The sequence below is a fragment of the Cryptotermes secundus genome, unplaced genomic scaffold (assembly GCF_002891405.2).
Source record: "Cryptotermes secundus unplaced genomic scaffold, Csec_1.0 scaffold407, whole genome shotgun sequence".
NCBI classification, from domain to species: Eukaryota; Metazoa; Arthropoda; class Insecta; order Blattodea; family Kalotermitidae; genus Cryptotermes; species Cryptotermes secundus.
In genome coordinates this window covers 2,978,108-3,002,501 of record NW_019741981.1, presented here as the reverse complement: position 1 = coordinate 3,002,501, position 24,394 = coordinate 2,978,108, and the positions used below count along the sequence as shown (strand labels likewise).

At 40.2% G+C, this 24,394-nt stretch overlaps 1 protein-coding gene across 1 annotated transcript in view; it reads left to right on the top strand.

Moving 5' to 3' along the window:
• Positions 1-19,209, top strand: part of LOC111872953 (pickpocket protein 28) — a 32,686-nt gene extending 13,477 nt beyond the window's left edge. Inside the window, exons 4-13 of the mRNA XM_023867272.2 lie at positions 93-282; positions 1,828-2,034; positions 3,965-4,097; positions 6,438-6,586; positions 8,694-8,895; positions 10,420-10,690; positions 12,574-12,633; positions 14,091-14,289; positions 15,295-15,386; positions 18,943-19,209. Of these exons, the coding sequence (XP_023723040.2) occupies positions 93-282; positions 1,828-2,034; positions 3,965-4,097; positions 6,438-6,586; positions 8,694-8,895; positions 10,420-10,690; positions 12,574-12,633; positions 14,091-14,289; positions 15,295-15,386; positions 18,943-19,088 (1,649 nt within the window). The 3' untranslated portion in view covers positions 19,089-19,209. The remainder of the gene's footprint in view (positions 1-92; positions 283-1,827; positions 2,035-3,964; positions 4,098-6,437; positions 6,587-8,693; positions 8,896-10,419; positions 10,691-12,573; positions 12,634-14,090; positions 14,290-15,294; positions 15,387-18,942) is intronic.
• The last annotated feature ends 5,185 nt before the right edge of the window (positions 19,210-24,394 follow it).

Genomic DNA, 24,394 nt, shown 5'->3' with positions numbered 1-24,394 from the left:
ATCTGGCCGAGAGCCAAAATATTACCATTTTGAAAATGAGACAGAAGTGACACATTCGGCGACCTGTAAGTGTATGCGATTATTTATTGCAGACGGTGGCCGCGGTACCTTCAGAAATGTACAACACCCTCAACATGGCCACCTCCACATCAACCACATCAACCACACCGTCCCCACTTGCAGCTGCACGACGTGTGCTGAGCTTTTCAACGAATTCTGTGACAGGAGTACCTTGCATGGCCTCAAATATATTGGTGACAAACGGCTGCACTTTCTTGAAAGGTATATAAACAAACTTTACGATATCAACCGCTCTGTCTACTATCTGCCTATCTGTCCGCCGATGTATATGCCTACATGTCCGTCCATCCATCAATACGTCTCTCTGACTCAGTCGGTATATGTTCCTATCTCTCTATCTGTCCATATAGCTATTCATCTAATCGTCCTGCCTTAGTGTTGTGTATAATCGGCCCGATTTACCTTCTCTGAAACTACCTCTTAGTCTATTCGTCTCTCTGCACGTCAGATTTTCTGTTCAACTACATGTTAAGAATGACAAATATTATTTCTACATAAAATTCGTCCTTTAGCGGATACAGGCTCATAAAAGCTTAAATATCACCAACACTAATAAAAACGGAAGCCATACTAGATCTCCAAACCATATATTTACATAGGCTCAACACACACCCAGTTATTCAATAAAATTTTCATCCTCTTTACTCTTAATCGCTCCGGGAAATTTCTCGTGACAATTATAAAAATTCAAAAGGAAAACTGCAATAACGATATAGATAGCGCACAGAAACTTTAATTGATGTTACTAAGGAGGTTGGTCTAGAAGTAAACACAGAGAAAACTGAGTATATGTTGCTGCCTCGTCACCAGAATGCAGGGCAAAATCATGACATAAAGACAGGTAACAGATGTTTTGAAAATGTAGCACAGTTCAGATATTAGGGAACGACGATAACAAATCAAAACCTGATTCAGGAGGAAATTAAGAGGAGATTGAACTGGGTTAATGCTTGCTACCATTCAGTTCAGAACCTTTTTTCTTCTCGTCTGCTGTCTAAAAACATAAAAATTAGAATATACAAAACTATAATTTTGCCCGTGGTTCTGTATGGGTGTGAATCTTGGTCTCTGACATTAAGGGAGGAACATAGACTGAGGATGTTTGAGAACAGGGTGTTGAGGAAAATATTTTGACCGAAGAGAGATGAAGTGACAAGCGGTTGGGGAAAACTGCATAATGAGGAACTCCATAATTCGTATTCTTCTCCAAGTATAATTAGAATGATCAAGCCAGGGAGGAGCTTACTTACCTTATTTCAAAGGAATAAAAATAAGCTTATGCATTCTCCATCCTGCCTGTGTCTGTGTATTTCCCCTTATCAGCTTTTGAATGCCTGAACCGATCTTTATGAAACTTGGTATGTATATCATAGCACCTGAGCCCATCTCATGGGCTCTCCAATAAGTTTGTGTGTCTGTATGTATATCCTTCAATCGTTGCCAGGCAACCGCTCGGTGTACAATACAAGAAAAAAGAGGAATTGCTGGACGCGTCGTCTTCTGTACGGTCCGTGTCGTGTCAAAGAAAAGCAGGCTATTTATTTTTGCCAGAACGTCTTGTATATAATGCTAAATTATCATAAATTCGCGCTACCAGGGAGTAAGTGAATAACATAGTTAGTGATTATTCATCAAGACGTTTAAGAAGATAGTAAGTTATTTAATTAGTGCTGTAGAACATCAGCTAACAAGTAAGAGTGGTTATGTGTGCGTGATCCATGTGTAAATGTGTCATGTTGCCTTCAGGTTGTTCTGGACCATAGCCTTCATCCTGGCCACAATGACTGCAGGCTACTTCATCAAGATTGTGTATGCCAAGTGGGATGACACTCCAGTCATCGTGTCTATTGCGGCGAAGACTACTCAGCTGGTGGACATTCCGTTTCCAGCTGTAACCCTGTGCACGATGAATGAAGCCAGGAAATCTGAAGCAGAGAAAATAAAAGCATCCACGTATGTATTCAGCTGATGGAAACAACACGTCACTATTCCGTGTCTCTTTTATAATCTGAACATTACTTTATAAGGAAAATGGGGCCATCTTAATTGTATTCGGATGGTAACCGCTTCGAATCTCGGCCAGGATACCGACTAACCTGAGTCAGGTTTCCCGTTAGTTTCCTCTGTCCTTTCAATCAAATTCCGGAATATAGCCTCAAATTAGGCCACGGCCGTTTTCTTCCACATCTGTTTCGCTTCGTCATTCATTAAGCATCCTACGATTCTACGCTGCGGGCACGGGATAGCGTGGTTCGTTGAGGCATTATACTATATGCCGGAAGTTCGCGGTTTCGAGTCCAGATGAGGTGAATTTTTCTTCAATTTACCAATTTCTTCCAGTCGCACTATGGTCCTGGGCTCGACTTAGCCTCTAACAGAAATGAGTACCAGGAATTAATTAAATAATTTTCCTGGGGAGTAAAGGGCGGTCGCCGCGTAAGGCTGATAAACTTACCGCCATCTTTGAGCCGACTCTCTAGAAAATGTGGGAACCTCGAAGTCTCACAACCCTATGGGCCTCCATGGCCTGTTACAGGGATAGCTTTACCTTTTTTATGAGTCTACGCTATTTAGTGTAAGGTACTGAGAACACCATTAAATAAAGAAAGTATACTTCCTGTGCGTGACTTCTCCTTATCCTGTACCACGTACATTTGGATCTATGTAGCTTAGGATTACGTCTGCCTGTGTCCTGCATAATACAGTCATATAGTCATACACGTATACTGAACGGCAAATGAAAAGTCTGGTCCTTACTTAAGCATATCATGCAGGAATTCGCGGGGTATAAAACAGTTGCAGCCAATACTGCTGTGTCTTGCGCGTTTTTAAGATAGCGCAGTAAATGAGTTTATTTATCTTAATCTCTTTTAATTTGCAAGTTATAAGCAGAATTCAGCATCATGCAGAGTGCGAGTCATAAGCCGAGTTCAGCTTCATGCAGAGTGCGAGTCATAAGCCGAGTTCAGCTTCATGCNTTCATGCAGAGTGCGAGTCGTAAGCCGAGTTCAGCTTCATGCAGAGTGCGAGTCATAAGCCGAGTTCAGCTTCATGCAGAGTGCGAGTCATAAGCCGAGTTCAGCTTCATGCAGAGTGCGAGTCATAAGCCGAGTTCAGTTTCACGCAGAGTGCGAATCATAAGCCGAGTTCAGCTTCATGCAGGCGAGTCATAAACCGAGTTCAGCTTCATGCAGAGTGCGAGTCATAAGCCGAGTTCAGCTTCATGGAGAGTGCGAATCATAAGCCGAGTTCAGCTTCATGCAGAGTGCGAGTCATAAGCTGAGTTCAGTTTCACGCAGAGTGCGAATCATAAGCCGAGCTCAGCTTCATGCAGGCGAGTCATAAGCCGAGTTCAGCTTCATATAGTGTGAATCATAAGCCGAGTTCAGCTTCATGCCGAGTGCGAGTCATAAGCCGAATTCAGCTTCATGGAGAGTGCGAGTCATAAGCCGAGTTCAGCTTCATGGAGAGTGCGAGTCATAAGCCGAGCTTCATGCACAGTGCGAGTCATAAGCCGAGCATCATACACAGTGCGAGTCATAAGCCGAGTTCAGCTTCATGCAGATTGTGTTATAGGCCTAGTTCGTCTTTATGCAGAGTACGAGTTGCAGGTCTATGTCGTGGTCCGATATTAACTGTAACTAAATTCCCAGAACAATATTCGCTATAAACTCCAAGCAGCAGTTATCATAAAAAAAGTTCCATAACTTTTGGAGATGAGTTATCCGTTGTAGGAAAGTCACAATATTTCCATTCTGCTTTAACTGTATGTATTTCCCGCAAAGAGAATGGACTAATGCTTGAAGAAGGCCCAATCATTTGCAAGGTATTGAAATAATTTGCCTCTTTTATCTTCTTTATGTGCCTCTCTCGTTTTTTGCAGAAATGAGTCAGATGTATTGTTCAAGAAATTACTGAGCGATTCCTGCGAAAATTCGGACAGCCAGAAACCAGTAAAAAAATGGAACAATAATACTTCTATTAGCTGGGAAAACATCCAAAATTTTATGGTGAAAGTAAGTATTTGAGACCTCAGCATATACCCACGTATCTTGAGCTATTTTACTTTCAACGGATAGATTCTGTTGAGGAGAATATTTGGACCGAAGAGAGATGAAGTGACAGGAGGTTGGAGAAAACTGCATAATGAGGAGCTTCATAAATTGTACTCTTCTCCAAGTATAATTAGAATGATCAAGTCAAGGAGGATGAGGTGGGCAGGGCATGTATCACGAATGGGGGAGACGAGGAATGCGTATAGGATATTGGTGGGAAAGCCAGAAGGAAAGAGACCACAGGGAAGACCAAGGCGTAGATGGGTGGACAATATTAGAATGGATCTTAGAGAGACAGGATGGGATGGGATGGATTGGATAGATCTGGCTCAGAATAGGGACCAGTGGAGGGCTCTTGTGAACACGGCAATGAACCTTCAAGTTCCATAAAATGCTGGGAAATTCTTGAGTAGCTGCGCAATTGGCGGCTCATCCAGAAGGGCTCAGCTCCATGAGTAAGTAAGTAAGTAAGTAAGATTCCTCCAGGCCTATCCTTCTTGCATGATAACTTATTTACTTACTCATGGAGCTGAGCCCCTCTGGAGGAGCCGTCAATTCTGCAGCTAATCAAGAATTTCCCAGCATAAAGTTTACTACCGTGTTCACAAGAGCCCTCCACTGGTCCCTATCCTGAACCAGATATATCCAATCCGTACCATCCCATCCTATTTCTCTAAGATCTATTCTAATATTGTCCACCCACCTACGCCTTGGTCGTCCCTGTGGTCTCTTTCCTACGTCTCTTTCCTCCCGGCTTTCCCACCAATATCCTATACGCATTCCTCGTCTCCCCCATTAGTGCTACATGACCTGCCCACCTCATCCTACTCTTGCATGACAACAGCTTTTTAAAATAATTATAGTTGTATGAGGATCAGTAAAACACTGTAGGCCTATGTAATTTATTTCCAATCTTCTCTGAGCCATTACAAGTGAAAGTTTATTTTTTGGCTAAGCCTAATTCCGTATGTAAATTTTGAAATATCTGGCAGGACTATATAATATGTAGACATTAGGCTCTTTAATTAGAAATTCATGCTACTTTATTATATCGTATCTCGCAGACTTCCAGTCCGAAGGAACAAAATTTGTTCTTTCGAAATCTGAGATACGTCTGTCTGTTCTGTCGGCCCATTCGGTCATTCACTGACGAAGGAAGTATTTTTGTGCCATAACAATGACTACTGAATCATTGTAAATTGACATTTGTAATTTCTGTGGCGACTCGTTATAAAATCTTCTGCAACGAGCATAAATGTCTAAGAGGTAACAACTTTACAGCACGGTGACCTCATAGTTCAGTCCCTTCATTATGCACCCCCCCCCCGTGTCATGCAGACCTACTGCCATATTTCTTGTTCTTGAATTGACACAACCTCTCACCAAACTCAGATTTCTTCAATAAATATAAAAATGCTTCACAGCGCATGAAAACCAGTTAAACTTACTCGTGTTTTAATTTTGATTTTGCAAATGAGGCTACGGTAAACAAATTATGAAAAATGTAAAACACGCAATATTCGAACATCGAAAAAACACTTATTTCTCGAAATACCATCCACCAACATTGATACACTTGTCCCATCGCTTTATCAGCACGTCGAAACCCGCAGCACAGAAATATTTTGACTGTTGTCTCAGCCATTTCCGCGCCTCCGTTTCAACTTCTTTGTCATCAGTAACATGTTCGCCACAAATGTGTCTTTTCTGCGGACCAAACGGATCGAAGTCGCTAGAGGCTAAGTCCGGGCTGTAAAGCGGATGTTCAAGAAGTTCCCACTGTAGTTTTCTAATTCTCTCCTGAGTTGCTCGGGCTGTATGGGGTCTGGCATTGTCATGATGAAGCAGTGTCCCTCTTGACAGTCGACCCGAACGTTTTCTGCGAGTTTCATCCCGAAACTTCAACAGAACTTCACAGTATGATGCAGAATTCATATTTTCACCGCGCTTCTGAAAATGGGCTAACAGCATCCCCTAAGGATCACACAACTCGGTAAGCATAACCTTAAACTTCTTCGTTGAAGGTGAACTGGGATGTTTCCATTGCAGTGAAGCACGCTTTATTCGGGATGGTGGTGATGCACCCATGATTCATCCCCAGTAACAATCCTGTTAAGCATATCTTCGCCTTTGTCTACATACCGTAAGAGATGTTGCAAGGACGAACCAATTCCGTTCATTTTTTTCGATCATGCAGTTCTACGGGCACCCAGCGTGCGCACACGTTCACACATTCACGCTCCTGAACATTCTTCAATGTTGTGTTGCATTACATTCACGATTCTTCTGCTTCTGTTACAGGTCAGACAGCCATGCCATGAGATGCTCAAAGTTTGCTACTACGCTGGCGTGGCTCATAACTGCAGTGACATCTTCAATCCTTCACTTACCGACGAAGGACTTTGTTGCTCGTTTAACAAAGCGAAACGTGATTACATATTCAGAAACCCGTGAGCATTCCTTAATTCTGAAGTTTATAGTATGATGTGAAATTATGTATATTGTATTCCCGAAGTCAGCTAGTTTCGTGATATACGTAGAACTTTCCTTCAAAGAGCTTACTACGAAATTTCCTGATTATGTGGTCCCGGATAATTCATCACCATGTACATGAAAGTCAGTCATGTAGATGTTCTTTTCTTCCTCTTCTTGCTCATAGGGCTGATTTCTCAGTTTCATGATCACTTTACAGACGGTAGGACTCCTTGGACGGGTGATCAGCTCGTCGCAAGGCCTCTACCTAAACACAGGACAACATAAACACAGAATAAACGCATACACACACAAGACATCCATGCCTAGTGGGGGACTCGAACCCACGATCCCGGCTTCCGAGCTAGCGAAGACAGTTCATGTCTCAGACAGCTCGGCTACCGTGACAGGCACTACATTAGATACCCCGTGCCAATTGATAGCTTCCAGTAGAATACCCTGACCGTGCCACATCTCAGACCGTTATGAGTCCGTGTGGGAGGTGTGCTGGGCAAAATGACAGTCGTAGAAATATTTCTCAGAGAACTGTAGTTTTTCCTGCACTCATTATTCCACAGCCTATAGTCTTATCTACCATCATCAGTATCCATGGGGACTGGAACATTTAACGTCGCAGTGGCAAATCATTCAGTCTCACAACAATCCTATTGTTTTCACACTATATCATATTATACCTAGATTTATGCTTATGACTCCTGAGTACCCTCTTTTTCTAGATGCCCAAACACGTTATGTATATATTTCTCTGTATAATCATTCAATCCTTCTTGGCTTAGTAACCCTAAGAATTTCATATAAAATTTATGGCTTATAAATTGGGAACTATTTCTCCCTTAGATTTAAATATTCTTATGGAGCAGATTTCTCAGACTCCCTCAAAAAGAAGAAGACCATGTTTCACGTCTATATAAATTGTTGCGCAGAACCAGTGATAATTTTGGTTTTTATTTATTTATTTCAAGAATCGTTATCAATATCGTGATATATGCTTTCCCATTAAATTCATCAATTCATATCAGTTCTGTGCATTTTATAAATCACCTTTTAAAATCTGAAGGGTAAGCAGCAGTATTTGCAGACTCATGTCACTATTGTTTCAGTATCAGTGTTGGTGGTGGTAGTAGTAGTAGTAGTAGTAGTAATTTAGGATTATAAAATTATTCTTAGTAGTTACACATATTTATAAGATTACAGGTTTATTCTTTTAACTCATTTGATTCCAGACACAATATTGTCTCATTTTCGGCCCTTCATTTGAGAGCAAAATTTCTGACCTAGCTTTTGGCTGGTTTCAGGGTAAGAAATTTTTATTTAAGTTTGCTTAATGTCATTGTAATTCGTATTTCGTATCGAGACATGCTGAGAGATGCGGATGGTATTTAATATTGAGGTCTATACTAAACGTAGAATTTAATTTCGTCTCGAATTTTTCCGGGGGCACGCGGTAGCGTAGTTGGTTGAGGGGCTATGCGCAAGCCGGAATGTCGCGGGTTCAAGTCCCGATGAGGTCAGTGGATTTTTTTTATTTAATTTAACCCTTCCAGCCGCACTAGGGCCCTGGGGTTGAATCAGCCTCTAACAGAAATGAGTACCAGGAATTAATTAAATAATTTTCCTGGGGAGTGAAGCGCGGCCGGCGCGTGAGGCTGACAACCTTACCGCCATCTGTGAGCCGACTGTCTAGAAAATGTGGGACCTTCAACGTCTCACAACCCTATGGGCCTTCACGGCCTGGTACAGAGATAGATTTATACTCGAATTTTTTCAATATAAAATTTATTTTAGGTTCCCAAATCGTACTGAGATATACGAGTAAATCCCATATACTCGTATGACGAAATAAAAGAAAAAATATTTTCTGACTCTTCTCTATTATATCTGCAGTGCGATTATCTTTTAACAAACGATCAGTATCTACAACATAGATTTGTATCGATAATAATTGAACATCAATGCCAGTAACTCGGGAATGCCTATGGTTGAAATGATGTGTATTTGATCGGGTACACTTTTCAACCTATTTATTTGCAAGCCTTGCGATAACTGCTTTCACCTATGTTACAGCCGTAACCTCACAGACCTGAATTTGACCTTCCCAATGAATGCAACAGACTGGAACCCAGAAACTGGCTACCCGCCAAATACTCCTGCAGGGGCACTTCCCTGGCGACCTCGCGGGGCGGGGACCCACCTGGGACTCTCTGTAGTGTTAGACGCGGAAGTAAAAGAATTCTACTGCTCGACATCCGCGAGTATTGGCTTCAAGGTAAGGGCCACTGTTTCCACTGCAGCTTATGGTGTGACTGAGTTATTTCTAAGAGGCATCGAGCTGACACACTCATATAAGACCAACCCTCAGATTATCCTCCGATCGGTCAATCTATTTACGAAGGAATGGAGGAAGAAAAGGGGAAGTATTTCCAAAAACTGGAGATAATTCGATGAAATTCAGTGCATAGTTCAAGTTGTTAATATGGCGGAAGTATGGATTCAGTCTCAAGGAAATCCATGTGGAATTTGTGGTGGATACATTGTCATTGGTGTAGGTGACCTTCATCGGTTCTCCATACTTATCTAACGCCTGCCCGAATGCCGATCAGCCAGCATCTATAGAGAACACTCCTAACATCGCGTCTTCTGTTGTTGTGTGACGTCACCGCGCACGCGTATGCTGCGGGCGCTACATAGCAATAGCTGTACACGTCACGTATCTTCGAACCTTCTCTATTATTGCGTATGGCGATTACCTAGCAACGGTTGATATTTACAGAGTCACCTCTTAACAATGGGTCTATACGCCATAATATATTAATACATCTTACTGCCGCATGATTGACAACTATTTTCCTCGATTCTGCCAAATACAGCTGGTTGAGGCACTATGCTATAAGCAGGAAGATCGTGGGTTCAAGTCCCGATGAAGTCATTGGATTTCTTTCAATTGACCTAATCCTTCCAGCCGCACTATGGCTCTGGGTTCGACTCAGCCTCTAACAGAAATGAGTACCAGGAATATTCTTGGAATATTCTTAGTGGTAAAGGGCGGCCGGCGCGTAGGGCTGACAACCTTGCCGCCATCTATGAGCCGATTGTCTAGAAAATGTGGTAGCCTCAACTAATCACAACCCTATATGCCTCCACGGCCTGTTACAGGGACACCTTTGCTTTACTTATCAGTACCGAAGCGTGTTTAAAAAACCCTTAATTTTAATCAAATATCAAATACAAACATTCGGTACCATGGCAAAATTTTGTATTTTTTTTAATTGGATAAAACTCGATTCGAAATATATGGAACGTAGAAGTAATATTGCCGATCACAGTGGCCGCGCGGTATAAGGCACGAACTGTCTTCGCCCGCTCAAACACTGGGATCTTGGGTTCGAATCCAACTCAAGATGTGGATGTCTGTGTGAGTTTATTCTGCGTTTGTGCTGTCCTGTGTGTAGGTAGCGACCTTGCGACCGGCTGATCTCCCGTCCTGGATTCCTACCGACTGTGTAAAAGATCAAAAAACTGAAAAAGCGGCCAAGGCCTAACAAATGGCTCTAGAGTCATAGATAGATAGATATTGGACCAATAGGAATCACAATTGAATTTTCATGGCAACTTTCAGTACAGACCCCAGCAATACCTAATGTGATCGGCATCCATTTAGTAAATTATGAGATGAAACAAGCGGAAGGACAGGCAGATACATCCATATTATGCGTTCCTTTGGCACAACGAACCCATTAAAACGGTGTGCACAGATTATATTTCATCGCTCTGGTATGGCACATTTTTTCAGTTACTCCTTCATAACCCAGTCGAGACGCCTAAGATTGCTGACTACGGACTGCTGCTAGCGCCAGGAAGAGAGTACCGGATAAAAATCACACCAACTATTAACAACGCTGCGAAGTCACTTCATAACTTGAGAGAAATAGATCGTCAGTGCGCCTATTCTGCAGACAAATATCTACTGTTCTACAAAACCTACACCCAGAGGAACTGCATGCTGGAATGCGAAGCCAACTACACTTTCTTAGTCTGCAACTGCGTCCCGTTCTACCTTCCAAGTACGTGGCTGCCTACTGGATTCTTCCTTGCTTCCTTCTTTTTCTTCCTCTGTTTCTTGCGTCATTGTCTTTCGTTCGTTTACTTACTTTTTTTGTTTTTTTAAGTTTCTTGGTGTGGGGTGAGACTGAGTCCACTTGGTACGTAGGCCACTAGCTGACCTATTGTACCAACTCCGGATGATAGATGATTGTGGAACACTCTTTGGAATAACAATTGGTAGAGGGTACCGAAGTATTCGGAGAAAACGAGCGCCAGTGTCATTTTGTCCACCACAAATCCCACATGACCTGACCTTGGCTCGAACATTTTTGTTTCTTTTAATTTTTTCCTTTCCTTTATTTGTTTCCTTCTTTTTATCAGTCCGAGAGAAATAGAGCTAATATGACTGGGAATTTGCAAGAATGTCTCAATGTGTTATTCACTGTAAAATTAAGAATATTGTGCAAGCGACAATATTTGCAGTAATTTAATATGAGCAATGGGATAGAATGAAGGGTGTAGGCTCTATTAGCACCGGGGCGCCAGTCGTGATACAATCTGCATCCCAGCAGTGACCCTTCACTTCAATAGAGTGGAATAGTTTTCGGGTTGAGACCTTGTCATAGTCATTTTGAGAAGAACAGGTGAACTCCGAAGTGGCAGTCAAGCTGCTTCGTGATGCCGACTCACAGTTGCACATTACAGCATATGTAAGCAGTTCCTTTTGTGTTCTGCCCCGACCCCCGCCCCGAACTCACGAATCCGTGCCCTGTTCTTGTGATCTTATGGATTCCACTCCCAACATATCTAAACGAATTCATTTTATTTATTTATTGGTTTATTTTCTGTGGTCTAGTGGTCAGAGTTCCTGGCTAGAGATTCAGAGGTCCCGGGTTCGATTCTCGGCGCTACCAGATTTTCTGAGAAGGAGTGGGTCTGGAACGGAGTCAACTCAGCCCCGTGAGGATATCTGAGGAGCTATTTCAAAGGCAGTGGCTCCGGTCTAGAAAACCGAGATTAACGACCGTGGGGATTCGTTGCGCTGACCACATGACACCCTCTATCTACAAAAGTTGGCATCAACTTCGCCGACAAACGGCGGTCGCTCGGTCGGTTTGTATAGTTCGCTGGCAGACTAGAGGTCACGGATATTGTATTGGTTTATTTTGCTACGTTGTCAGTGCCTGAGGTTATACAGAGTCAGGATAAAAGGTCTACGTGAATAATAGATTGGAAAGGATGTAGAAAGAAGCGGTCATGCCCATATCAGAGATATTATCCCTGGAATTTGAATGGAGGGGGATCTGAGAAAGCTACAGAAAATCTCTCTCATGACAGTCGGTGCCCTGGCTGAGATTCGGAACAGGCATCCCCTGCAGATGAGTGAGAACCATTTCCGCTTCAACTGATTTGCTTCTTGCTAGAAACGATGATACTAAAATCGACATGTACATAGAGCACATGAGATATGTTTATAATGTATTACTTTACAAACATAACATTCCAAACTGCAAAGATACATCGAATGTCACGAAATAAAAATATCTCGGACGATTAACATGTTATTCTACGCTGCACATATATGTTACCTTAAATGATACATGACCGCCATGATGGTGTGGAATTTTATGTTGTTATAAATAGGAGTTTTCCTGAAATTAAAACGATGTCCATGCCAATTTTATGAAAATCGGAGGTTACTGGGGAGACAAACTTACGGATATAGAGAGTAAAATAGGTTGAAATGTATATCAGTTTGTAAGAAGCATATTAATACAAGTCCTACTAGAATCTACGTGTGCCCCATTTTTCAAAACAGAAGGCTTGTTATGTCTGGGACAATTTCAAAATAAATAAGAAATTTACGATATAATTTTGAAAATTGTTTCTGTGTTTGTTTCAGAGGATATCAATACCCCTATTTGTGGCAAAGAAGAGGAGGGCTGTACAAAGTTAGCTCGAAGTGAGTGCAGTAACATAAATTTTCAACTTAATATATATTGATTTTTTTTTTTGCGGTTTTGCCTTGTACATAAGTAACTCTGACAATATAATCCAACAGCTCAACACAAATGCTACCAAAGCCCACCTATAATTCAATCCAGTCCACATCCTCGAACACTATTTTTCTAAGATCAATTTTAATATTATCCTCCCACATTTTCAGTAATCCTATTGGCCGATTTTCAGAAAATTTCCCCGCCAAATTTTGTCCATATTATACACAATTTGGGGGGAGGGAGCGCGCGGTAGCGTAATTGGTTGAGGCTGGAAGGTCGCGGGTTCGATTCAAATAGTTGAATTTTTCAGTTAGCCTAATCGTTCCAGTCGCAATATGGCCCTGGCGTCGACTTAGACTCTAACATAAATGAGTACCAGGGATCTTCCTGGGGAGTAAAGAGCGGTCGGCGCGTAAGGCTGACAAACTCACCGCCATCTGTGAGCCGACTGTCTGGAAAATATTGGAGCTTCGACGTCTCACAAACCTATGGGCCTCCACGGCCTGTTACATGAATAGATTAGCCTTTATTTTATATACAAAAATGTATATACGACAGTATGTATTTATTGTTGTGTGGAGGACTGTGTTGGCTGACTCAGAGAATGAATTACTACAACAGAAAATGCAAAGAAAACCAGATCATTATATAAAATGAAACTTTCCGCGATCAGAGTGAAACCTACAGCAATAAGATTAAAAAATAAATAAAAATATGCATTATGATCGAGAAAGTAACAGAATTTCGGTAGTTGAAATGATCACAGACCACATAAGAGATATGTAAAAAACTATAATAATACAGTAAATAACACATTTAAAACAATATATATATATATATCGAACAGTAACAGAAATGAAAATAAATAACATCACACACACAAAAATATAACTAAACTGGTAATACGATCCGGAGTTGAAAGAGAATTCTCTTATCGAAAGACTAGCAGCAGCATCAATGAAGGTGCTAGGCCTCGTTGGTGACATAAGACTAGATGACTAAGCGTATGGGGGAGTGGATGTATAGATCCACATTTTCTTGACCTGGGCACTAGCTGGAGTGGTTAGCTTCACACCCCGGCAGCTTTATCTCCGGGGAAAGAGCTCCCGGTACCGATCGGAGTTTGGGTGGACCTCAGAGCCAGGCTGAACGACTTGGAGAAGAGAAAATTCTTGACTCGAACTCCGATCCCTTGGTCGTCCAGCCCGTAGTCAGTCGCTATACAGATTACGCTATCCTGGCTCCCACAAGAGTTTAGCATGGTCCACAAATAGTGAATATATTTTGAACAAACTTAACATACCTAAGTCCACTTCTGGTGGCAGGTGCAGGTCTGCTGCGAGGTGTTTAGCTCAGACAGTAGTACCGTACAGGTAGAGGACTTCCGAGACCAAACTGGAAACCTACTGTTGGCTTGCAGAACTACTTGAGATGACGCTAGTAGAAGCGAGTGATTTTAACTCGACGGATGGTTGGCCAACCCCTAATTGCAAATGTCTACCCGGCTGCAACGAACTGGGCTACTCATCAAGCATGACCTATGGACATATGATTCCGTCACTCGCGGTGAATAAAGGCTACATGGAGGACACAGTCCATTCGAACAACACCGGAAAAGAGTAAGAATCATACTGTATTATTCATACACAGCCAAGCAAGGCTAATCTAAATTATAATATAATACAAATTAGTAAACACACAATCAAATTAGAATAATATATTGTACAGTTTCTCAAAACTCCAACATGTTACATATTACATCAGTATGTTGTACTATTCTTGTTTTAATTAACTGCAATGTACGTTTTTGGGATGAAAGAACAATTATTATTATTATTATTATTTAACTGCAAATGGGTTTTCACCCAGTGGCAGTGGTACTACGAAAATGAGAAAATAAGAAAACAGACAAATAACTCACATAAACATGTTCAAACAAAACACAGCACACAAACATTAGTAGAAAATTAACATAATATATAACAACTAACACCAATGAATGTGTAATGTCATGTTCTCATTTTCCCTTCATTTCGCTTTACTTACATAATCATCCCATTCTTAACACTTTTCACTTCGCTTTACCTCACTTCACTACACTTTACTGCATTTTTTTGCTGATTTCCACCCCACCTTCACTTCGCCTCATTTATCATTTTCCTAGCCCTTTTCCTAAAATTACTTCGTTCGCAGGAGAGAGTCCCTTAAGCATATGAAGGTAGTTGATTTCAGATCTGATTGGTCCTATTTACAAAGGAGTATTTTCCTATATCTGCCCGCTGTTTTTTCGCTCCTAATTTTCTTGTCATTGGACCCTCAACGTCTCACAGCATTATGGACCTTCACGGCCTGTTACAGGGATACCTTTACTTTACTTTTACCACTGACTTAATTGATATATTGAACAGAAATTGTAATGTGTACTGTCTCTCGATGTATCGAGTACGCTGTCGGAAGACCCGAGTTGACGCAAGAAGAGTTGTCTCTCCCGCCTGAGCGAATAAATGGTTTTCGGGTTGCTCTCAGATGATCGCAATGCTTTACTCAAACACACAAAGCCATATTCTGAATTCTCGAGTTCATGTGACAGCATTTACATCAAGTTGCTGATATCTCACTTTCAGGAAGGATTTGACAGTCGTGCACCTGTACTTTACAGAGACACAGTTCTTCAGCTACTACAAGACAGAAATATTCGGCCTCAGCGAGTTTCTGTGTAAGTAACGTGAACTGCATTCCCTTAGGTGTGTGGACATTTGTTTTACAAACAGTTGCGGGAAATATTTAAATCCGTCAGTCCTTCTGATGTGGCTAGCAGAGACTAGAAATTCATAGCACCTAATTATATGAATTGGTTGCTTACTTCGTAGCGTAATTTCGACCATTTACTCGCCGAGTGATACACTTTTCCAGTTCAATATTAGAGCAATTGTTGACAAATTTGACAAAAAATGTTCAGAATTCTTAGTAATTTATAGCCATAAAAAGATAATAATGCTCAGCTCTAGTGTTTCATTATATATCGCCATCACATAGAAAAGTAAATGCTTATTTTTCACTAAAGCCAAGTTCTTTTACATTCTGTAATAAAAAAAAACACCTTATCAAAATTTGCGTTTCCTTTTCAAGGTCTATTATCGAATGCACTTCAGGATCATACATTTACATCGTCAGTATCACCCTAACTTTTATAGTTTCCATATTGCTACTGTGATGGTAATGCTGACAACAAGATATTAAAACTGCGAAAGGTGGATGGCTTTTGCTAGCGTGATCATTATACACCGGGTGATTATGATTATGGAGAATTTGGTGGAATGAAGATTGGCAGGTGAAACCGAAGTACTCGGAGAAAACCCGCCCCAGCGCCACTTTGTCCACCACAAATCCCACTGGACCAGACCCGGGATGTAACCCGGGCCGCCGCGGTGGGAAGCCAGCGACTAACAGCGGCCTAACCCGACGTTAGTAAGGTGGGGTTAGTAAGGTGTAAATTGTGCTGGGGTCCACCAGAGCCCACCTTACCAAAAGTGTGACTATATTTTCTTCCGAAACTTAGGTTGTTTCCACGTATATTCTACTAAAATATTATAATTACTGCTGTGGGTTCTATATTTTTACTCGTACATACCAACTACTATAAGAAAATACGTTTTCATAAATATTTAGAGGGTATTTTGAGAATAATATATTCTTTTTACCAGATTAGTTACGAGCAGGAAGAACAGAGGTTACGTCAACCTATAGATGACGCTTTGACAATCGAGGAGCCATTTGGCCGAGATAAGGATATTGAAATTGATTTAGAATTAGTCATTAACCATGAGTCTGATACTGAACAAGATTGTGAGGAAGAATCCACAGAGGGAGCCTTTTGCTTGGCGAAGGATAGGCAAACAAGATGGAGTAAAAGCAAGTTATGATCTCGAATAAGAAATCGAGCTCATAACATAGTGTCCTGGTGTCCTCGGCAACGCAAAAAATGCAAAATCAATTTTAGATTGCTGGGAGATATTTTTTCCTGATGAAATGATAGACCTAATTTTGAAGAATGCGAATGACGAAACACAGAGAAAGCAAGTAAATTATGCCAAAAATAATAGTGTTCAAAAGAGTGATATGAGTGAAATAAAGGTCGTATTTGGACTTTTATATTTAGCTGGCTTCTATAAGTCTGGTCACCAGAATCTGGACGATCTATGGGCCACGGATGGTACCGGTGTTGAATTACGTAGAAGCACAATGTCACTTGTTCGTTTCCGTTTTCTTCTTAGATGTCTACGATTTGACACCCGAAGTACTAGAACTGAACGAAGATATTACTATAAATTGGCTCCAATTAGAGACATTTTTGATAAGTTCAATGAAGTGTGTGAGCCTGTATATTCTTTAGGAGAAAACGTAACGAATGATGAAAAGTTAGAAGCGTTTTTCTTGGACGGTGCAGTTTCCGGAAGTACATTCGAAGCAAACCGGCAAAGTATGGCCTGAAAGTTTACGTTGGCGCACAATCTGAAGGCTCATACAAAGTTTCAGACACACCTTCTGAAGTTGTTACAAGGATGATTGCACCTATATCTGGATCAGGTCGCAATGTGACTTTAGATAATTGGTTCACAAGTTACCCATTGGCTAAATCCTTGTTAGAAGATCATAAGCTATCTATGGTGTGAACAATCAAGAGAAATAAAGGAGAACTGTCACCTCAGTTCATCAATGCCAAGCGAAGAAGTCTAATGCCTACCATTTTTGGTTTTCGACCCAGTATCACCATAGCTTCATTTGTGCCAAAAATATTATGATTTCCACATTACATTATGATGATAATGTTGTAGATGAGAGAACATCTAAGTCAGAAATCATTCTGCTTTACAACCAAACCAAAGGTGGGAGTGATGTAGTCGTCGGAATGTCTGGGGTCTGTAGGACCCAACCTTACCACTTTTGTTACATTTTCCAACCTCACCAACGCCGGGTTAAGACAAAAATATCTCTGAAACGCAGGATATGTTTCATTACGTATAAGTGTTATTAGTTTCTTCGGTGTCCGTTCAAGGTCTCATCTGAAAAGTATTTTTTTTTTTGTTCATATGGTAAGACAGCAATAGGACGTGCTTTATCACGGGAACTAAATTTGCTTATACTTACAAATCCAAATTTCTCAGCGCCAGACACGATTTGTGCGAACTTCTTAAAAGACAGCAATTTTAGGGAACCCAGGCATGAAATTTTAGATGACTCGAGGGAAAACATCCCACGCGAAATGTTAAATGTGCCTTCAACCTGATGACTATCACTTTCAGTACATCATATAGATCTAAATTGTATTTTAAAGAGTAATATGATTTATTGGAGTAGTAAAGTAAGTTATATTGTTCATCCTTATTGAGTATTCTTCGATTAAATGACATTTATATGAAATTTCGTTAAAATCGATTGAATGGTTCAGAATCTATGAGTGAGGGACATGAACACAGATTACTTCTCACTTTCCTTGGAATAAAAAAATATGATCTATCACAGCGCAACCAATTTTCAATTTTTTTTTTCGTAAACATGTTTGACTAAATAGAGTACGATGATCACGAGATTGACAGTCAAATGCTCCCATCATGTACAGCTGTTATACTCGTATTAATTTGTTTTCTGTGCAACACAATGGCCGTTCATAACAATTTATTACGCTTCAAATGATCAGGATAATTAAGTGAGATTAAACTTTTACCTACTAATAAAACATTTTTTACACTATGANTTAAAATTGTTGACAATCATAGTGTACTTCTTTTGGCTTCTTTTGGACTTCACCCATCGTCTGGTATGTAAAAGACAAAAGACCACGACGTTTCGGAGACTGGATCCAGTCTCCGAAACGTCGTGGTCTTTTGTCTTTTACATACCAGACGATGGGTGAAGTCCAAAATAAGCCAAAAGAAGTACACTATGATTGTCAACAATTTTAAGAACACTGTGAAGAAAGTACAGAAGTGAAAAGGCATTCTACTTCGACTCAAATGTCGGTACAAAAAAAGTTTTGTTTCCGGATGTGGGTTCAGCATACCAAGATTAATTTAAAATTTAGTTTTTCTAGTGTTACCATAACCTTATTGTCTAGTGTTATTTACGTACCAGAAGGCTTAGAGCTTGTTTGTAAAATAAAGATGNGAGTCATAAAAGTAATCCGGGTTCTTTATTGCCACACCTTGTACTCTTAACATGTTTCAGATGCATCTGGTTCTTACTCGACATGCTAATTAGAATTTGTCTTGCAGCCAGTACCGGAGGGCTGCTCGGGTTGTTCATTGGCTTCAGCTTCCTCAGCGCAGTGGAGGTTTTGTACTTCGCAACCGTAAGACTTTGGTGCGGCATTGTGCGAAGACGTAAGAAGATGGTGGACAGTTATCCGTTTGTTAAGTGAATTTGTCATCTCACCACACCTTAAACTGAAGAATTTTCTGTTTATCTCACAAACGGACTAATTACACAATTATCGAATTATCTTTCGTATTTATATCTCACAAACTTATAACCCTTACATAAATTGCATAACCCACCTATAACTTATATTAAATTTATAAATTAATAAAGTTATTTAAATGAATAAATTATAAATTTAGGCAATATTTAAAAGTGAAAGCGAACTTAGCGTTTCGAATTGTGAATACCAACTCTTTCAAACAGTTCTGCCGGGCATATAATTTACAGACTACACGATTACACAAGGATTTGTGTTCAACTCTATCCCTCACCATTATTACAGAAACGTCATGTCCTTACGAACCAAGGCAGGCGATCCCGTGCCCATAACCTCTTCGACTTTTCACATTTATGGTCGGGATCGTCGTGATGGGCAAACTCAGCCTCTGAAATAAATGGGCGGAAATGAGTACAGGGAATCTTCCTGGGGAGTAAACGTGTGGCCGGTGCACAGGGAAAACAACCTCACTGTCATCTGTGAACAGACTGTCTAGAAAAATGTGGGAGCCTCGAAGTATTACAACCCCATGGGCCTCCAAGACCTGTTATAGGGATAGCTTTACCATTTTTATGACATACCTTTAACCATTAAATACTAATTCCTTGTAACCCTCGTGGCTGCTGTTTTATTCAAATTAATAGATAATCTGTTAATCCACACTGGAATCGTGGGTTTGAATCCCACTTGAGGTGTGGATGTCTCTGTTTATTCTGTTTGTAATATCCTGTGTAGGTAGCAGCCTTGCGACAAGCTGATCTCTGTCCAAGGATACCTACCAACTATCTGTAAGATTCATAATTTCAGAATTAATTCTGAATGGGAAAAGGCCACAGAGCCTAATTCATCAAGGCAAATGATGATGTAATTCATATGATATAATTTCTGTCCAGTTTGTTTCAATCTATTCACTGTTTTGTACACCTTTTCCCCACATCACATTGTTTGTATTTGGAAGTAGCCAGTCAGTATGAGTAGGTACTATCATAACATTTTCACATTTTCTTTCATCTCTCCATGTAAAAGTCTTAAGCAGATAACTATTTTCATTCCAGATCCTTTCCTACATATAATTCATGATATTTTTTTCACTCTCATGTGATAATTAATTTCTTCCGCTGAGAAAGCCTTACTAAGTAGATGAGAAATCTATTAATGCCAATTTTCACTTGTCAATTATGAATATTCCTCTAATTTTAGCACTGGGATCATCCAGTACTGCATTAAACCTGCAGGGAAAGTACACCCTGGTCACTCATCTATATAACAACAATCCTGACCTTAATTTTCATTTTTACATTCTTTACACACCTATAACTTTCAACATAATTTTATTTTCTCACACAAATAGGAGTGGAAGTTATTTATCAAATATATTATTATTACTATTATATGCTTTTCAATATATATATTAATCCTATGTAGTCAGTACTGCAACTGGCTATGGGCTGGAGCTCGAGTCTCAATAGGGTCAAGAATTTTCTGTTGTCCACATCCTGCAGACCAACTCTGAGGTACACCCAACCTCCTACTCATTGGGTACCAGGGGCTCTTTCCAGGGGGTAAAGTGGCCAGGGTGTGAAACTGACCACTCACCTCCAACTAGTGATGAGGTCAAGAAAATGTGGATCTATACATCCATTCCCCCATATGCCTTCATGGCGTAGTCCTTAATTACTTATGGATGGGGACAACTTTGCCTTTAAACCTAACAGCAAATCACTTACTGTGTATGCCACGTAACTACTTCTGCATGCACCCTATTTCACTCAATGCAACACACCAGTTCATTAAGGAAGTATGAATAAACTATATACGATTCTGAAGTTTTCAAGGCGAAGATGATTTATATTGTGGTCCTCTGGCTTATAACACCACATAGCTACTTGGAGCCGTAGCCCAAAGACAACAATATGAGTTTCACATTTTTTTTCTTACACACCCTTTTTATGTTCAAATATTTCAATAACTGTCACACAGAGCAATACTTAACATTTTCCACCATGTTCAGTTTTCCAGTTGTCATCAGGTAGAATGATTCATAGTAAATTCCCACTACTGTAGAGCAATTAAGTGCAAACAATTATATTGCTCTGTGATGTAAAATATTCTCAAGTAGAATCCAGTTTGTAAAATATATATCATAACCTTGTCCCCCCCCTTAAGATATAAATACTGTAAATCTAAACACTTCACTTATTCAACAGATAAATCGGCGTATCACAAAATTCACTAATAGAATATACAGAACATATCTTCCCATCTTATGGTTGCACTACAGAATTTAACTTTGGGGGTAAACAATTTTTATATCAACAAATTAATTACTTTTATCACATATAAATTACAGAGAATAAAATGTAAAAAGTAAATAAAGTAAAAAAAGTAAAGCTGTCCCTGTAACAGGCCATGAAGGCCCATAGGGTTGTGAGACGTTGAGGGTCCCACATTATCTAGATAATCGGCTCAAAGATGGCAGTAAGGTTGTCAGCCTTATGCGCTGGCTGTGCTTTACTCCCCAAGAAAATGATTTAATTAATTCCAGGTACTCATTTCTGTTAGAGGCTGAGTCGACCCCAGGGCCATAGTCTGGCTGGAAGGCTTAGGTCAACTGAAAAAAATCCAATGACCTCATCAGGACTTGAACCCGTGACCTTCCGGCTTGTAGCATAGTGCCTCAACGAACTACGCTACCGCATGACCCGAGAATAAAATGTGTGTTTACAAATATATAAATACTGTGTACTTCACTTCACATACTCTAAATCCAACCACGGCACACAATATTGTTCAAAAACAAAATACAGATATTTTATTAAAATGATGACAGCTGACCACACGGAAACTACTACTACCTGCTGTCTGCACTTCCTCTCTTTACTTCATGCACCACCATACCAGTATAAGAGTACACAGATATGTAGGACTCAAAATCATAAAAAGGGGCTTGTTTGCATCACAAATAATCACTAATCACATATGTCCTACAGAGATGATATTGCGCTGCACATAAATTGGAATTTTTATAAATACTTGTACATTTAACTGAACGTTTCAACCATGAATGGATATTTAACACATTGATCACACATAAATCTGCTGGCTGTCAACCTCCCGCACATTGAACTTGGTTTTAATTTATTTGCTTAGTCTGCACTTTCTCATATCACAGAGCCAGTGCTCCTCATAATATATGAGTACTGTTTCTATTGGTTAAAGACAGTATCTTTTTCTGCCTGATGCATCACTCCATCTTACTTCAACATTGCCATTCTTCTTTTGTGGAGGTAATTGTTCAAATCAGTGGAGGAACTGGTATCATCGCTGTGTTTACTTCAGTCCTTCCAGTTGAACACAGGGCCACTTCAGGATGCCACTCACCACTTTCTCCACACATCTCTGCATAATTTAGGTAAAAAAATTCACTTATTTTTCTACAAAATAGCCAAGAACAGCCTTTGTTGCCTGACATCCTCTTGTATTTCTTTTCAAGGTCTTCATCTGTCAAGGACAACTACCCTACAAAAGATTCTCCATCCTATGGCACTAATGCATCACAATACAGTAAAACTTGGTTATAGCAACATCGGTTTCTGCAACACCTTGTCTATTGCGTCAAATATTCAATGGTACGAACTAATTCCTCATAAAGCAACTGTTTTTATACCTTGCTTAGTACGACATGCACAAATGCATCAACCTCGTATGTAACGTCATTTTCATTCCTGAATTTCTCTGATATCGTGGGAAAGTTCGATGTGTCTGCCAACCCTCACTTTCTCTACTTGCTGACGTGACTGTCCTGGAAGAATACGACCGCGGGCTGCAAGAGGAGTGTGGGTTTTATGCGAAAACAAGGGTGTGGGGTGGGACTGCGTGAATAGTGCAAGAGGACGCGGCAGGTTGTTAACTGCATTCCTTTCCTAGAATCTCGTCTAACAGGACCTCACATTGTCTACTTACCCTATAGTGTTCCTGCCTAAACCCAGAGAAGTGCAGTAGCGAAAACATGGCAATGAAAAGGAAAGTTTTAAGCATTGAAGAGAAAGTTAAAGTGATTCGTGAAATATTGTGTGTATTGTCAGTGAAAAGCGCTGTAATATGTCTTTGATATTACACATTTGGGCAATTCCACGTTAATGTTACGTTAGTCTGTACTTAACTACGTATTTCACTAAAAAATGCAACATTTTAACTCGGTTTTTGGTAGATTTTTACGTGACTAACATAAGGCTACTGTGGAAGTGCCCATTTCGGTTACAACGACATTAGTTTATAACGACACTATTTTTAGGTCCCTTTGATGATGTTATAACCAAGTTCTACTGTAATTACTTCCCACAACACTAATAATAACTCCTGCAGTTAGCACAGAATCACTACATGAACTAGAAATTAATCACCAAACACTTGTGCCTATAACATTAGTTTCAATTCTACTGAAGATTCACACACCTTTCCTTGACTCCATACAATCTGTAATCCCTGACAATAGATGAGTACCACACATGCCAAAGCAGCAGAAAGTGAATGTGAAACACAGCTGAATCAACAAGGAAAGAATTTCCAGTTGCCATTAAACATTACACTTTCACTGTCAATACATCCCTGTTGTTAGATTCTATACATTACTCTTGCAGTCAGGCATACCAAAGGGAAGTGTCAGCTTACCTGAACATCATACCCAAAAAGACAACCTGTTAAAGGGGCTGGCAATACTGTTTGTTACTTACTTGTAAGAAGTTGAACTAATCATCCTCGGTGTTCTGGTACCAACCAATGAGTCAATTACTGTGAACTTTTATATATTTCTTCAATTTTTGGTATGTTTCCAGAGTGACAAAAATCAAGCTCATTTTATTTATCAGACTGTAATTCAATAAATAAGCCATATGTCATGAAGAAGTATGGGGGAATGAATGTATAGACTCATGTTTTCTTGATCTTAGCACTAGATGGGAGTGAGTGATCAGCTTCATGTCCCGGCTGCTTCATTCCCAGAGAAAGAGCCCCCAGTACCCATTAGATAAAAGGTTGGGTGGACCTCAGAGCCAGTCTGGAAGACATGGAGAAGAGAAAACTCTTTACCTTATCAGGACTTGAATTCTGACCCCAGTCGTCCAGTCAGTAGCCACTCACTATATCTACTGCACTACCCCAGCCCTCATTTATCAGATAACTTCCTAGTTATTTAGAGACAACTAGCAAGGAGTGTATCAGAAAATAAGCACTGTGTTTCCTCGTAGCTA